The sequence below is a fragment of the Neoarius graeffei genome, chromosome 6, assembly GCF_027579695.1.
Source record: "Neoarius graeffei isolate fNeoGra1 chromosome 6, fNeoGra1.pri, whole genome shotgun sequence".
In the NCBI taxonomy this organism is placed as follows: Eukaryota; Metazoa; Chordata; class Actinopteri; order Siluriformes; family Ariidae; genus Neoarius; species Neoarius graeffei.
Window position 1 is genome coordinate 18,821,334 of NC_083574.1, and position 14,845 is coordinate 18,836,178.

At 41.8% G+C, this 14,845-nt stretch overlaps 1 protein-coding gene across 1 annotated transcript in view; it reads left to right on the plus strand.

Moving 5' to 3' along the window:
• The first annotated feature begins 1,584 nt into the window (after positions 1-1,584).
• The window catches only part of ttc9b (tetratricopeptide repeat domain 9B), a 73,823-nt gene continuing 60,562 nt past the window's right edge, over positions 1,585-14,845 (plus strand). The window contains exon 1 of the mRNA XM_060922863.1: positions 1,585-1,978. Coding sequence (XP_060778846.1) covers positions 1,585-1,978 — 394 coding nt within the window. The remainder of the gene's footprint in view (positions 1,979-14,845) is intronic.

Consider the following 14,845-nt stretch of genomic DNA (forward strand, 5'->3'; position numbering starts at 1 on the left):
CTCCTTTGTCATATTTTGTCCTTCATAATGCGCCAAATGTTTTAAATGGGAGACAGATCTGAACTGCAGGCAGGCCAGTTTAGCGCCTGGGCTCACTTAGTATGGGGAGTAAAAGAGGAGAACTATGGAGGACAGGAGGAGATAGAGGGACATTATCTGCTGTGGGGACCCTGAATGGAACAGCTGAAAGAAGAAGAAGAAGGCAATTTGGCATAGCCAGTCTGCCTACCTGCATGTTTCTGGACATTTGGAGGAAACTATAGAACCTGGAAGAAACCCAAGCACAGGACCTGTGCTCTAAGGTGGCTGTGTCAATGTTCCACCACCGTTATTATTATTATTATTATTATTATTCATCCATCCATCCATTATCCATAACCGCTTATCCTGTGCAGGGTCACGGGCAAGCTGGAGCCTATCCCAACTGAATATAGGCGAGAGGAGGTACATCCTGGACAAGTCGCCAGGTCATCGCAGGGCTGACACATAGAGACAAACAACAATTCACACTCACATTTACACCCATGGTCAATTTAGAGCCACCAGTTCACCTAACCTGCATGTCTTTGGACTGTTGGGGAGGCCAGAGCACCCAGAGGAAACCCATGCAGATACGGTGAGAACATGCAAACTCCACACAGAAAGGCCCTCGCCGGCCACTGGGCTCGAATCCAGAACTTTCTTGCTGTGAGGCGACAGTGCTAACCACTACACCACCGTGCCACCTACTACTATTATTATTATTATGAAGATGATGATGATGGGGGGGCGGCACGGTGGTGTAGTGGTTAGCACTGTCGCCTCACAGCAAGAAGGTCCTGGGTTCGAGCCCAGTGGCCGACGAGGGCCTTTCTGTGTGGAGTTTACAGGTTGTCCGTGTGGGTTTCCTCCGGGTGCTCCGGTTTCCCCCAAAGAATGCAGGTTAGGCTAACTGGTGACTCTAAATTGACCGTAGGTGTGAATGTGAGTGTGAATGGTTGTCTGTGTCTATGTGTCAGCCCTGTGATGACCTGGCGACTTGTCCAGGGTGTACCCCGCCTTTCGCCCATAGTCAGCTGGGATAGGCTCCAGCTTGCCCGCGACCCTGTAGGACAGGATAAAGCGGCTAGAGATAATGGATGGATGATGATGATGATGATGATGATGTGTTACTGGTGTAGCCATGCTTCATTGGATGGCACTGGCCTCCTCTTTGGTACACTTGCAATGATTCCCCCCCTCCCTTTTTTTTCACTTTGATGGTTGCCAGTGGCGAGTGTGCTTCAGAAAAAGTGATCGTGATCTAGCATCAGCAGCTTCTTGCAGCGCGTCCTCTTTGGTTTCCCATGATGCCACGCGACTTAGGTGTCTGTCCATGGTGCTGAAGCTGCGCGCGTACCGGTGTCAGAGAGAGAGATAGGGGCTGAGCTCAGTAGTCGCGGGAGGCATTTACGCGTCCCTCCTCCTCCTCCTCCTCCTGCTGCTCCTCAGCATTATAACGAGTTTCTCCGCTACATTTTTTTTTCGGTTTTCGTGGACGTGCCTTGTTTTCCACTGTCAAGGATTTAGGTGCGAGGTCGGCGTTATCAGCGCACCGTATCCTTTATGCACAGCACGCTGCTCCAGCCTGTAAAGCGGAGCCAGGCCGCGGGTGGAGACGGAGGCGGCTTCGGAGGAGGAGGAGGTGGTGGAGGAGGTGGTGGTGGAGGAGGACCCGGAGCACGAAGCGCTGAGATGGAGGCCAAAATCCAAAAGGCGATCGACTTCAAGCTGGAGGGTCACCGCTGCTACAAGGAGAAGAAATTCCGCGAAGCCATCGGCAAGTACCACCGCGCGCTGCTGCAGCTGAAAGGCGTGCAGGTGGCAGCGGGCGGCGGCGGCGGTAGCGGCGGAGACGGAGACGTGGAGCTCCTGAACCGAGCCGCCGCCGAACAGCTCTCTGAGGAGCAGCGGCGCGCCGTCAGGAGCACCGAGATCGAGTGTTATGACAGCCTGACAGGTCGGTCCCTGACACAGATCTTTAGAGATCACCTCCTTTTCATCTGCCTTCATTACAGCTATTTGCTCTCATTGTTCCATGGCACACTGCTCAAGCTTTGGGAAATTATGTTGAGAATTATAGAGAATGTAAAGAAATTAATAGGCGCAGTATCCCACTCGGACTGGACTTCCTTTCCTGATGCCGCAAACCTCCTGAGAAAAGATCTGGTCGTATTTTCTGATGCCGCCTTTTGTGCAAATTAGGCCTATTTAGATGAAAATCGGGAGTGCAAACATTTACCAAAAAAAAAAGCTTTCTAAAGGGTCATAGTAATGGCCTTTAGTTTATGTCCACCTGCTTTGGGACTTAGACAGAGAGAGGAGTCTGTTTTGTACCCTGGTCTCCTATGGTAGCTTGGTCCATGGTCAACACTTTTTTGGCTTTGGAACAAAGAGGATAGCGGAACACTTTGTGTTTCAGTACCATCCTTGCTTTGCTTTGCTTTGCTTTGCGTGCCATTCCTGTGATTTCTCATCTGCTGGTAGCATTCCTTTGTCCGTTTGTTAGATCTTGCATGTAAACACAACCTTATGTGAACCATGGGGAACGTGGAGGCTTGCAGGTTCATAAGTGTGTGGAAAGATGCTGAGCTGAAAATGCTCATGGACAGGCTGATTTTCGTATCTTACGCTGATTTCTTCCTGGTGATTGGATCTTGGAAGGAAACGTTATTGCATCAGTCCACCATGTTGGTTTGAAATGGTTTTGAAACAGAACTGGATCTTCCAGATTTGGGCCAGAAAACATATAGTGTTTGGTCTAATGTAGAGTGATATGAGTTTGTTTGTAAGACTTGAAAGCTCTGCATGCACAGAAGTATTTTTCAGCTTGTGATTCTGTCAGCGTCAGCAGTCGTGCTCGGGTGGAGCAGTCACCAGTGATGGTGTGTGTGGTAGGGGGAGAGGGAGGGGGTTTGATAGAATAGCTTGCTGTTAGTCCTGCCAGGCTGAGTCAATACAGACGCTGCTGTTGTTGTGGTTTGAGAGAAAGAGAGAGAGAGAGAGAGAGAGAGAGAGAGAGAGAAAGAAAAGGACCACTTTTCCTTTCTTATTGTTCGACCCATACCAGCCACAGAAGCTTTGGAAGTCACACAGCCTCTTAACAAAAGCAGATGCAGCCTTGAAATCTGTGATCAACCTTAAACAGCAAGCGCGACACAACAGTGATTAACCTTAGTTCAGAAGTGGAATGAATCTGTGTGGAGGATTTGCGTGTAATGAAATGTTTCCATGACTCAAAAACTAGATGATGTCTTTGTAATGAACTGACTTAATACAGTATTACAAAGCTACACAGACAGAAATGAAAAATCGAGGGAGATAATTTAGAACAGAACCGCCATCCTGAAAGTTCCCTGTTGTTCCCTGAGTCTGACGGAAAGGTAATAGAAGATGAATGGTCTATTTGCAACCCTTATTAAAGTCACCGTCTCAGGAGGGAGCGAGGCCAGGAAGCGTTTGTAACTGGGTTACAGGTACATTTGTCAGACTTTTTTGGTTGAGCATAATGCAAGTCTTGCTGGGTCTAGTGTTAATCAGGCTCCGAGACTTTTCAGACATCACACATAAGTCAAATCAGAGCTTATGAAATATGTATGTCTTTCTGAGTAGATTCATGAAGAAGGTTAAATGGCATTATCAAGTGAGGTAGTTGGGGATTTTGGCAGAAGTTAGTCTGAGAGGATTCCTGTACGGTGTTTAATCACAAAATCAAGACGTCATTACAAATAATGCAATTATGCACTCCAATTTGAAATCAAATAATTTTAAGTACAGGGAACTGTACAGTCGGGTCCTTAAGTATTTGATCAGTGACACCGTTTTCATAATTTTGCCTCTGTAAATGACCACAATGGATTTGAAATGAAATAATCAAGATGTGATTGAAATTTAAACTTTCAGTGTTAATTCAAGGGCTTTCATAGAAAAATTGTGTTATATAATAAGTTTAGGAATTGGAGCCATTCCCCCCCCAATAGTCCTTCCATTTCTACAGGCTCAAAAGTAATTGGACAAATTAGCAGAATTATAAATATAAGCATAATTTTAAAATACATTTAAAAACACCTGAGAGTTCCCATGAACAGCTCACTCGCTCACCCTGGCGTGTGTCGGCCAACTGGCCTGTCAGTTGGCAGCCTCTTACTGTACAAGGCTGTCTGCGTCTGTCTTGAGCACACTTCATCCACTGAAGAAGAAGAAGGCTTTTATTTGTCATGTGTACACTCATGCACAGTGAAATTCCTCCTCTGCATTTAACCCAAGTGAAGCAGTGAACACGCACATGCAAGTGAGCAGTGAACGCATACCCAGAGCAGTGGGCAGCTATGCTACAGTGCCCGGGGTTAGGTGCCTTGCTCAAGGGCACTTTAGCCATGATACAGCAGGAGGGGTAAATGCTGTTCATTCACTCAACTCTCCTCGAACTGACGACCCTTTGGGCCCAAGACTGCCTCTCTAGGCCTGGCACAGCATCTCCAAACAACCACTCACACCTATGGGCTATTTAGAGTAGCCATTTAACCTAATCCGCATGTCTTTGGACCATGGGAGGAAACCCACACAGACACAGGGAGAAGAAAGCCCCTCATCGGCTGTGAGGTTTGAACCCGGAACCTTCTTGCTGTGAGGTGACAGTGCTAACCATTGCACCACTGTGCTACCATGAACAGCTACCAAATGCAAATTCAACACTTGTAATCACCTTCAGACCTTTTATCTCCTTAATTTGTCATGAAATAACAAGGAAACAGAAATGAAGTTGCTTATCAGTCAATTGTCTGATTACTTTTGAGCCTGTGAAAATGGAGGGATGCAGGGGTTTCCTGGTACAGTCCGTGTGGAATATGCTCACAGCTTTGGGAATAGCAAGAAGGGAGAGGAAGACAAATGCTCACAGGTTGGGAGAGGCACCGGAAAGAATCTCTTGCTGGCTCTGGAACAGGCAGGAGTTGAGCTGGAAGCCAGGAGAAGATGGACTGTGCCTGGTCATCACTGCTGACCCACCAACTAGAGGGCATTGTGGTTCAGGGTTGAAACATCCGATGGAATTAAGATGCCAGTTAATGACACATTCTCCTGGCTGAAAGTATCAGGCGTAAGTAAGTGACTGAAGGTGTTAGCATTTAGATGTATCCAGTAGTAGCTGGTTGAGATGCATGGCCCGTTCTGTAATTACAGGTACATTTTCAAGTGTTGACTGTGTTCGTGAACGTCAACTCTGTTCTTGTTAAACTGGTGACATGAACAGAACTGGTGACAACAGAGTTGACATTTCCCACCATTTTGTGTCTTAACTCCACACGCTAACCTCAAACTAGCTACCACATGGCATAAAAAGAGAATTTCATGGATTTTAATCATATTGTTGTTTTTTAAAAAACGAGTAAGAGATTCACTCCAATATCACAGTAACAGATTTGATGAATAATTAATCTACTGTTGGTGTATCCTCAATATTTTGTTCAAATTAAAGAACTGAAGTCATTTTTAAACTTGCTTTATTTCTTAATGTTTTATTCAATTGCGTTTTTGGTTTTAGTAACCTTATATCGTGACTCGTATTGGCAACTAATTGCAATTAAATATTATACTTATCGGCCTATTCGGTTTTTAGCCATGTTGAACGTAGTTCATTTGGTCCACGGCAGGCGTCGCTTATCCGTGCGATCTTCATGAGACTTGTGCGAGACTTCAAAATGTGAAATGTCAGCCAGGTGTCAGTGCCGCCATTTTGAAAACTGTTTTCCAAATGAAATATTGCACAAAAACGAGTTTAAATGACGATTACTGCCTACTTTTTTCAAACTTTCCTGATTGCTATCAAAACTAGACTGCATTTCCACAGAGAAAATGCAAAGTGTGCTTGCTGAGCTGTAGCAGAACAGCTATCATGCTAGCATGCTAAAAGCTAGCATGCCAACATGCTAATGCCAACATGCTAACAACTAGCATGCTAACAGTTAGCATACTAACATGCTAACAGTTAGCATATTAACATGCTAACAGCATACTAACATGTTAATGCTAGCATGCTAATAGATAACGTTAATAGATAACATGCTAACAGCTAGCATTCTAACATGCTAATGATTAACATGCTACTTGTTAAAATTCTAACACTTTAAGGCTAATATGCTGACAGCTATCATGGTAACAGGCTAACATGCTAATGGCTCGTATGTTAACTTTTAGCATGCTAACACTCTGAGGGTGACATGCTAACAGCTAACATGCTAACAGTTAGCATGCTAACATGCTAAGGCGAACTCACTAACAGCAAACATGAGAACTCTGCATGCTACCATGCTAATCCAGCTAGTCAGCATGTTAACAGCTCTCATGATAACATGCTAATGGTGAACATGCTAACAACTCGTGAGCTAACAGCAGGCATGATATCGTAATGGGTAGCATGCTAACAGCTAGCATGGTAACACATGAATGCTTATATGCTAATTGCTATCGTGTGTGCATGTAAGTATTCCTAATAAAGTGGCCATTGAGTTGAAGTTGATTTGCTGTCAATGTCTCAAATGAGCAGATCCTTGCCAAATGCATCATCACCTATGGGGGAAGGGAGGAATGACTCAGTCAAGCTTCCACTGATTATTGGCAAAATGGAGAAAAAATGGACGGCTGAAAGGCAAGACAAAGCCGAGTGCGGGTCAGAACCGATATCATGTGTGTGATGATGATTTGGCCTGAGGTGCCATATGAAGTTTGGTGGATGTGGTGAAGTGTTACTGAGCAAAACTCCATTAATTTGAATGGGGCCAAAAATCAATGGAAGCCTATGGAGGTAAAAAGAGATGCATGAAAACCAAGGAAAAGATGAGTGCAGGTCTCAGATGAGGGGATGGATCTGTGCAGGGGCTTGGCCTGAGGCATCAAGTGAAGTTTCTTGAAGTTTGGTCACTTGGTTAAAAAAATTGATGGAGAGTGAAAGTTTTTCTCCTGAAACACCATTAATTTTCAATGGGGCCAAAAATCAATGCAAGCTTATGGAGGAAAAAGGGATGAGCAAAAAGAAAGGAAAAATATGAGTGCGGGTCAGAACCGATTGCATGTATGTGTCGGGGAGTTGGCCTGAAGTATCACATGAGGTTTGGTGCATCTGCGATGGAGCGTGTCCGAGTAGGACGATTCGATTCATGAGCCCTATTCATTCTCTATGGGAAAAAAACAAAAGAAAAATGACAAGAACAAGAGAACGGGCGCGTTGATCCAAAAGCTGTATACAAGCACACTACACCACTTTGGGCCAGACGTCTCAGAGTTGGAACGGTGTCTCTATCTCGAACGCCCTAGGAGGAGTAGTGGATCCAAAAAATGTGTCAGAATAAGTAAACTTAAGAAGACCAAGCAGCAATGCGGGGCCAAGCAGCCACATGCTAAGAGAGTGATGTTATGTTGGAGAGATGGTCATAACTTGTGCTGACCTTGAAATTTTTAAATGACCTTCAATGGGGCATCCAACAGTGTGATCAGGCATTGGAATTTTGTTTCTAACCAAAACACATGAGATATGAGCCAAAACACATTTTTACAAATTATAGCACCCCCTATTGGTCAATTTGCACCAAATTTGGTGCAGACCCTTCTGGAGGGGTGTGGCTTTATGTCGTTAAGTTTGGTTGAGATATGTCAAAGGGCTGCCGAGATATGAGCTCACTTCCTGTTTGGCGTCTTCGCCACTAAATTTGATTGGCTGCTGTGCAGTGACAGTTTAATCAATTGCTCCAAAAAATAGACCCTATATGCAGCATAGTCTGAAGGTGGTCCATGTTAATTTTCATGAAAAACGGTCAAAAAAAATGTAGAAGTAGCATTTTATTCAATTTTAACAAAATCCAAAATGGCGGAAAATCTACCCAGGCAGAAAATGACGTCATAGGGTGCATTGGAATCGGCTTGGCATAAGGATTCCAGGGATACCAAGTTTTTGAGAATCGGATGTACGGTTCAAAAGTTATGAGCAAAAATGTATGTCAAACTTTGACCAGTTGGTGGCGCTAGCGAGTTTGAGATGGCAACATGAAATTTACTGAGAAGAATCATGAAACTGTCCAGAATCAGTGTGCTAAATTTCATAACTTTTTACTATATGGTTCTATAGGCTGCCATAGACATCCTATACGGAAGAAAGATGCTTGAAATAATAATAATAATAATAATAAACCATAGAAACACTAGAGGTGCCTGCAGCTCCGCTGCTTGGCCCCTAACAAAAGTGTTCTTGCCTTTGGCAAGCACACAAACAAACAAAACTTCCAGCTTGATTACAGCATTCGAAGGAGGGCGCGTGCGTCTTTTGACAACATTGGCAGATGTTGGTCGCTTTGATTTCCGCTGTACATTTTACTTCCGTCCTACGATGTCTCGCACAGGTCTCGACGAATCCCGTTTACTAGACCCCGAAGCCGCCGCCAGGCGCCGCTAAAACCGCCATTTAGAATTTGAGCCGCCGCCAGCCAATAATTTTGTAAGCCAATTTGAGCCGCTATCTAATAAAATTTGGCTGAGCCACTAAGAATTGTGTACATCAAATAATGGGTTTATCCACATCATGAGCTACAAGAAAAGTGACACAAACATGATCAACTGTACACACTAGTAGTAACACAATAGAGACGTATAGGCATACACTGTAGAGATTTAGAACTGATATCACAGCACAGAGAGCCACCACAAGCTTGCCGTTGTGACTACCTGTCTGGCTTCCCGCCCCTCACACCGTTACCACGATACACTGGGGAACCCGGGAACCCACCCAGAGCATCAATCGACTCCGATATCGACGAGATGGCTGCATTCTTTGCCGCTGCTGAGGGAAAGTGTAAAGGTATTTTTTGTTTGTTTGTTTGTTTGTTTGTTTGTTTCACATACTTCGAGATTGATAAAAAAAAAAGTACTCCACCACTCTACTTTCATCATAGTAAGATAGCTGCCAGTCCTTCACTGGTCATTGCTAGTGAGAGTAGATAGCTAGATGCCTTCCTCGAACAATCCAGATTAGCTTATTATTAGCATTGAACTACAATCTTGCTAGATTTATATTTACAATGAAGTAAGAGACCAGGGGACCTGTGGTAATTTGCTATTTATTCCCCCCATTTGTTTGATCCGTTCGCCCGGATATATGCCACACAGTGACGTCCAGTATCAGCCATTTGTAGCCATAAACATTTTGGTGGCTGCAGCAGCCATTAAGGTTTTGGCTGAGTCAGCTAGCCAGCCAATAATTTCATCAGCCAGCCATTATCCTGAAAACAAACGGCTTCGGGGTCTACCGTTTACGGCCATTGCTTTGACATATGGACTGATATATTACAGAGCATATTTCAAACACTCATAACTTGCTATAGCAGTGACAAAATAGCTATCAAAAATGCATTCCTATATTTAATAAAATGAGATAAATAGAATTTTGATAATAAAAAATTTGCCTTCAGTTCTCCTTTAATGAGAGAAGAAACATAACATACCTCACTGGCTTTCTGAAGTTTCCCATCAGAGGAAGTGACATCTCTCGGTGCAGGTGTCATGCGCATTGTTAAAAGTCTTTGCAGATTTTCTGCGGTTTTATAACAGAGTTGACAAGAACATTGGGACGGGTAAAAAAAAATAAATTTTTTTCTTACTGAAATTTCACATAATACAGAAAATAGACTTTCTATGCAATTGATTTTGTAGCAGTTAATAGAATAAGCCCTAAAAAACAGATTGTTAGGCTGAATCACTTCATGTTTATTCAAGTTGAATGTATGAATCAGGAGTTGAAGACAGCCAATAATGTGGGGGGGGGGACGGGGGGGAGTCAATTAGTTAATGTTTTATGGATAAATTGGGTCTAAAATGTACATCAACCATTGCTATTGGTGAAAGTTTGTCATAAATTGCATTATTATTTAAAACTGATTCAATAAAGATGTCTTTTTTTTTTTTTTTTTGGAAAATAACAAAAGGTTTATCTCAGAGACGCGAAATGTACCCCGAATTCTAGAATGACCCGCATGCAAAAAGAAACATTTTTCAGTTCAGGAAAGCCTGTTGTTTTTAGAACTAGATGGTAAAAAAATATCAACTTTTGAGCATGTCAAGGATTTGAGTTGGCACTAGTTGAATCAAGAACAATAACCAAAACCTCAGTGAAATATCAGTCGCTGTCCAATGCTTTGATATTCAAGCCAAACCCAGCACCAACAGCTATGAATCATATAATTACAAAAACTATTATAGTGCTATCGTGGAATCCTCATAGCAGTGGAACAGCTGGTTAGTCGAGTGAAAATAAATTGGAAGTTGATTGAAGGCTTATGGCAGCCAAATCTCTCGAAGTTGGCTGGCTTGTTGCCTGGCAAAGTCAACACAATATTTTTCTATATCAGGATTGGATGAATAAATGGGATGGGGTGGGGCAGTGGTGTTCAGGGTTCCGTTACATTACAGGCATTTAGCGGACGCTCTTATCCAGAGCGACATACAACATACCCAGAGCAGCCTGGGGAGCAGTTGGGGGTTAGGTGCCTTGCTCACGGGCACTTCAGCCATTCCTGCTGGTCCAGGGAATCAAACCAGTGACCTTTAGGTCCCAAAGCTGCTTCTCAAACCATTAGGCCATGTTAATTGCACAAACATTTTGGACATCCATTGAATCAGTAGCCTCCAGGCTAATTGAAACTTCTTGCATATTATTTATGTGGATAAACAGATTATAGTGTCTTCTTTCTTTTCACTGCAAATATTTTATAGTTGCACTGTCAGGTCCAGTGTGTGCACCTAGAACAGGAAATGGCTAAAGGAACAGTGGACTAATCATGTATGCATGCATTCCCGCTGACACAGAAAATCAACAGTGTTTCATGGATTGCGATTATTGCCAGGATGGTGAAGATGATTTCATATTGGACTCTTATAATAGGCCAGAGTGATCACTTGACTCCTCTGTGATGAACAATTTCTCTGCTAGGTTATTTTAATGAAGCTAGAGGAGTCTGTTCATGACATGGAGGCTTTTGTTATTGCCTGAGTCTATGTAGAGTTTGTAGAATTTTTATATATTTTTTACAAATCCTTCGCTCTGCAATTAGGAATGACCGGATTAAATAGGATTTAAGATATAGACATATCTTAAACCTCTCTCTCTCTCTCTCTCTCTCTCTCTCTCTCTCTCTCTCTCTCCTTCCCTCTGGAGAGAGCAGATAGCATTATACATTTCTCCTCATGGAAACAGCCTTATCAACATCCCAGGAGCCAATCACAGGAAAGCAAAAAAAGAAAACTCAAACCCCATCATGCTTTAAAATAGTTCTGTGCTGTGAGCGTGATGAACTGATGAAGGAGTGGGGGAGGTGAAGATGAGGAGGTGAAACCTCACTCAGTACCCTTATAGGCCATGCTGGTTGTGAGAGTGGCGAGGGCAGCTGGTGCCAGGTCCGCAGATGGCAGAGCAGCTCTGTGGGGTTCCACTCAGAACAGACCCTACTGTACAGTACTGTATTATAACATAACACTCCCATACGCCACAGAGAGAGAGAGAACAAATAAAAGCATTAATAGAAAGGGAGAGAAAAGTATAAGAAGATTAGGAGAAGAATTATAAATTAAGAAGTGGTTTGAATGTTTTTGAGGTTGTCTAATTTTTTTTTTAAATTACAATTGATTAAGATGCTTAATACTTAATTATTATACATACAGGACACTTTTTCAATGGAATAAAAACATGCATTCTATTCCCTTCTAGCAGGTTTCATTAATTTGATTTGACAGCATGCAAAATTGTTCGCATATCGCTTATCCTACGTATATTACACCACTCTACCCAATGGAGAATGAGCGTTGAATATGGTTTACGATATTGCATGGTTGTCAAGACAACATGATGTCGCACGTCGGAGACGTAAAACTTCCATGCTAGCGAGTGACTGACAATTTGTAAACAAACATGGCTGCCAGGTTTGCTTTGTTAAATACGGAAGATTTTGAGAAAGAAAGATGTGTTGAACACACAAAAGGAATGTGTATGTATAATAATAATATTGGCTGGGTTTTTTTCATGGTATATCAGATATATTCCATTCAGCTACTCGTTTTCGACTCGTTCAATATCATGCTGGCTGAGTGGAATATACAGTGGTGCTTGAAAGTTTGTGAACCCTTTAGAATTTTCTATATTTCTGCATAAATATGTCCTCAAACATCATCAGATTTTCCCACAAGTCCTTAAAGTAGATAAAGAGAACCCAGTTAAACAAATGAGACAAAAAATATTATACTTGGTCATTTATTTATTGAGGAAAATGAACCAATATTACATATCTGTGAGTGGCAAAAGTATGTGAACCTCTAGGATTAGCAGTTAATTTGAAGGTGAAATTAGAGTTAGGTGTTTTCAATCAATGGGATGACAATCAGGTGTCAGTGGGCACCCTGTTTTATTTAAAGAACAGGGATCTATCAAAGTCTGATCTTCACAACACATGTTTGTGGAAGTGTATCATGGCATGAACAAAGGAGTTTTCATGAGGACCTCAGAAAAAGCGTTGTTGATGCTCATCAGGCTGGAAAAGGTTATAAAACCATCTCTAAAGAGTTTGGACTCCATCAATCCACAGTCAGACAGATTGTGTATAAATGGAGGAAATTCAAGACCATTGTTACCCTCTCTAGGAGTGGTCAACCAACAAAGATCACTGCAAGAGCAAGGCGTGTAATAGTCGGTGAGGTCACAAAGGACCCCAGGGTAACTTCTAAGCAACTGAAGGACTCTCTCACATTGGCTAATGTTAATGTTCATGAGTCCACCATCAGGAGAACACTGAACAACAATGGTGTGCATGGCAGGGTTGCAAGGAGAAAGCCATTGCTCTCCAAAAAGAACATTGCTGCTCATCTGCAGTTTGCTAAAGATCACGTGGACAAGCCAGAAGGCTATTGGAAAAATGTTTTGTGGACGGATGAAACCAAAATAGAACTTTTAGGTTTAAATGAGAAGCGTTATGTTTGGAGAAAGGAAAACACTGCATTCCAGCATAAGAACCTTATCCCATCTGTGAAACATGGTGGTGGTAGTATCATGGTTTGGGCCTGTTTTGCTGCATCTGGGCCAGGATGGCTTGCCATCATTGATGGAACAATGAGTTCTGAATTATACCAGCGAATTCTAAAGGAAAATGTCAGGACATCTGTCCATGAACTGAATCTCAAGAGAAGGTGGGCCATGCAGCAAGATAACGACCCTAAGCACACAAGTCGTTCTACCAAAGAATGGTTAAAGAAGAATAAAGTTAATGTTTTGGAATGGCCAAGTCAAAGTCCTGACCTTAATCCAACTGAAATGTTGTGGAAGGACCTGAAGTGAGCAGTTCATGTGAAGAAACCCTCCAACATCCCAGAGTTGAAGCTGTTCTGTACGGAGGAATGGGCTAAAATTCCTCCAAGCCGGTGTGCAGGACTGATCAACAGTTACCGGAAACATTTAGTTGCAGTTATTGCTGCACGAGGGGGTCACACCAGATACTGAAAGCAAAGGTTCACATACTTTTGCCACTCACAGATATGTAATATTGGATCATTTTCCTCAATAAATAAATGACCAAGTATAATATATTTTGTCTCATTTGTTTAACTGGGTTACCTTTATCTACTTTTAGGATTTGTGTGAAAATCTGATGTTGTTTTAGGTCGTATTTATGCAGAACTATAGAAAATTCTAAAGGGTTCACAAACTTTCAAGCACCACTGTATCTGGTATGCCATGAAAAAAGCCAGCCAATATTATTTAAATATACAGTATTACAGTATGTCATATAATTATGTTGTAATTTAATATTGAAACAGACAGAACGAACATCAGAACTTGTTTCATCATATGTTTGCATCACATAAACCACAGAAGGTTAAAACTGTGTTGCTTTCTCAAGCAAAGAAAATAATAATGTGGTAATATTGTAATTTTAGCATAGAGTGTAATTCTGTTTATTATTATTATTATTATTATTATTATTATTATTATTAGCTCATCTAGCCAACAGGGGATGACCTTATGCGATCATGTCGTCCACATTTCACGAAAATCACTACTTCTCTCTCAGTTCTTCACCGATTTTTATTCTTTTTGGCAGGAAGGTAGGTCTGCCTGGGGTGCATATAGCTTCTACCCAAATTTGGGCCGGAGTGATCTACGCCATCATTGATGGTCTCGTTGTTGTTGTTCTTTTGCTTCTTCTTACAAGTAGTAGTACGGTCTATTTACTTACAGCAATTCTTTATTGTCTATGATTTTTTTAAAACTAAATTTTAAAAATCTGACTTTACTTTATCCCAAATCACTAAACCCTACGTGACCTATAGAACGCCTTTTGACACCCAATCAAAGAAATAGATAATGGGCTGTCTACTGGAAATGATTAACTAATTTCTCTGTTAAAATTGTATATTTAATTAATCAATATATAATTAGAAAATATATGAAAAAGTATGCCAGAAATATATTTATTGTGAAGGGTAATAAAATCACAACTGCTATTTATTTATATTTTTATTTATTTATCTTATATTTATAATTAATATTTATTTTAATATACTTTTGATTATTATTAATATTATTATTTAATATTATTTAATATTATTTTGATTATTTTTGTGTTTGTTTAGCTTTTAGAATAAATATTATAAATATTTATAATACATAAATGTTATAATGGGTGGCACGGTGGTGTAGTGGTTAGCGCTGTCGCCTCACAGCAAGAAGGTCTGGGTTCGAGCCCCGTGGCCGGCGAGGGCCTTTCTGTGCGGAGTTTGCACGTTCTCCCCATGTCCGCGT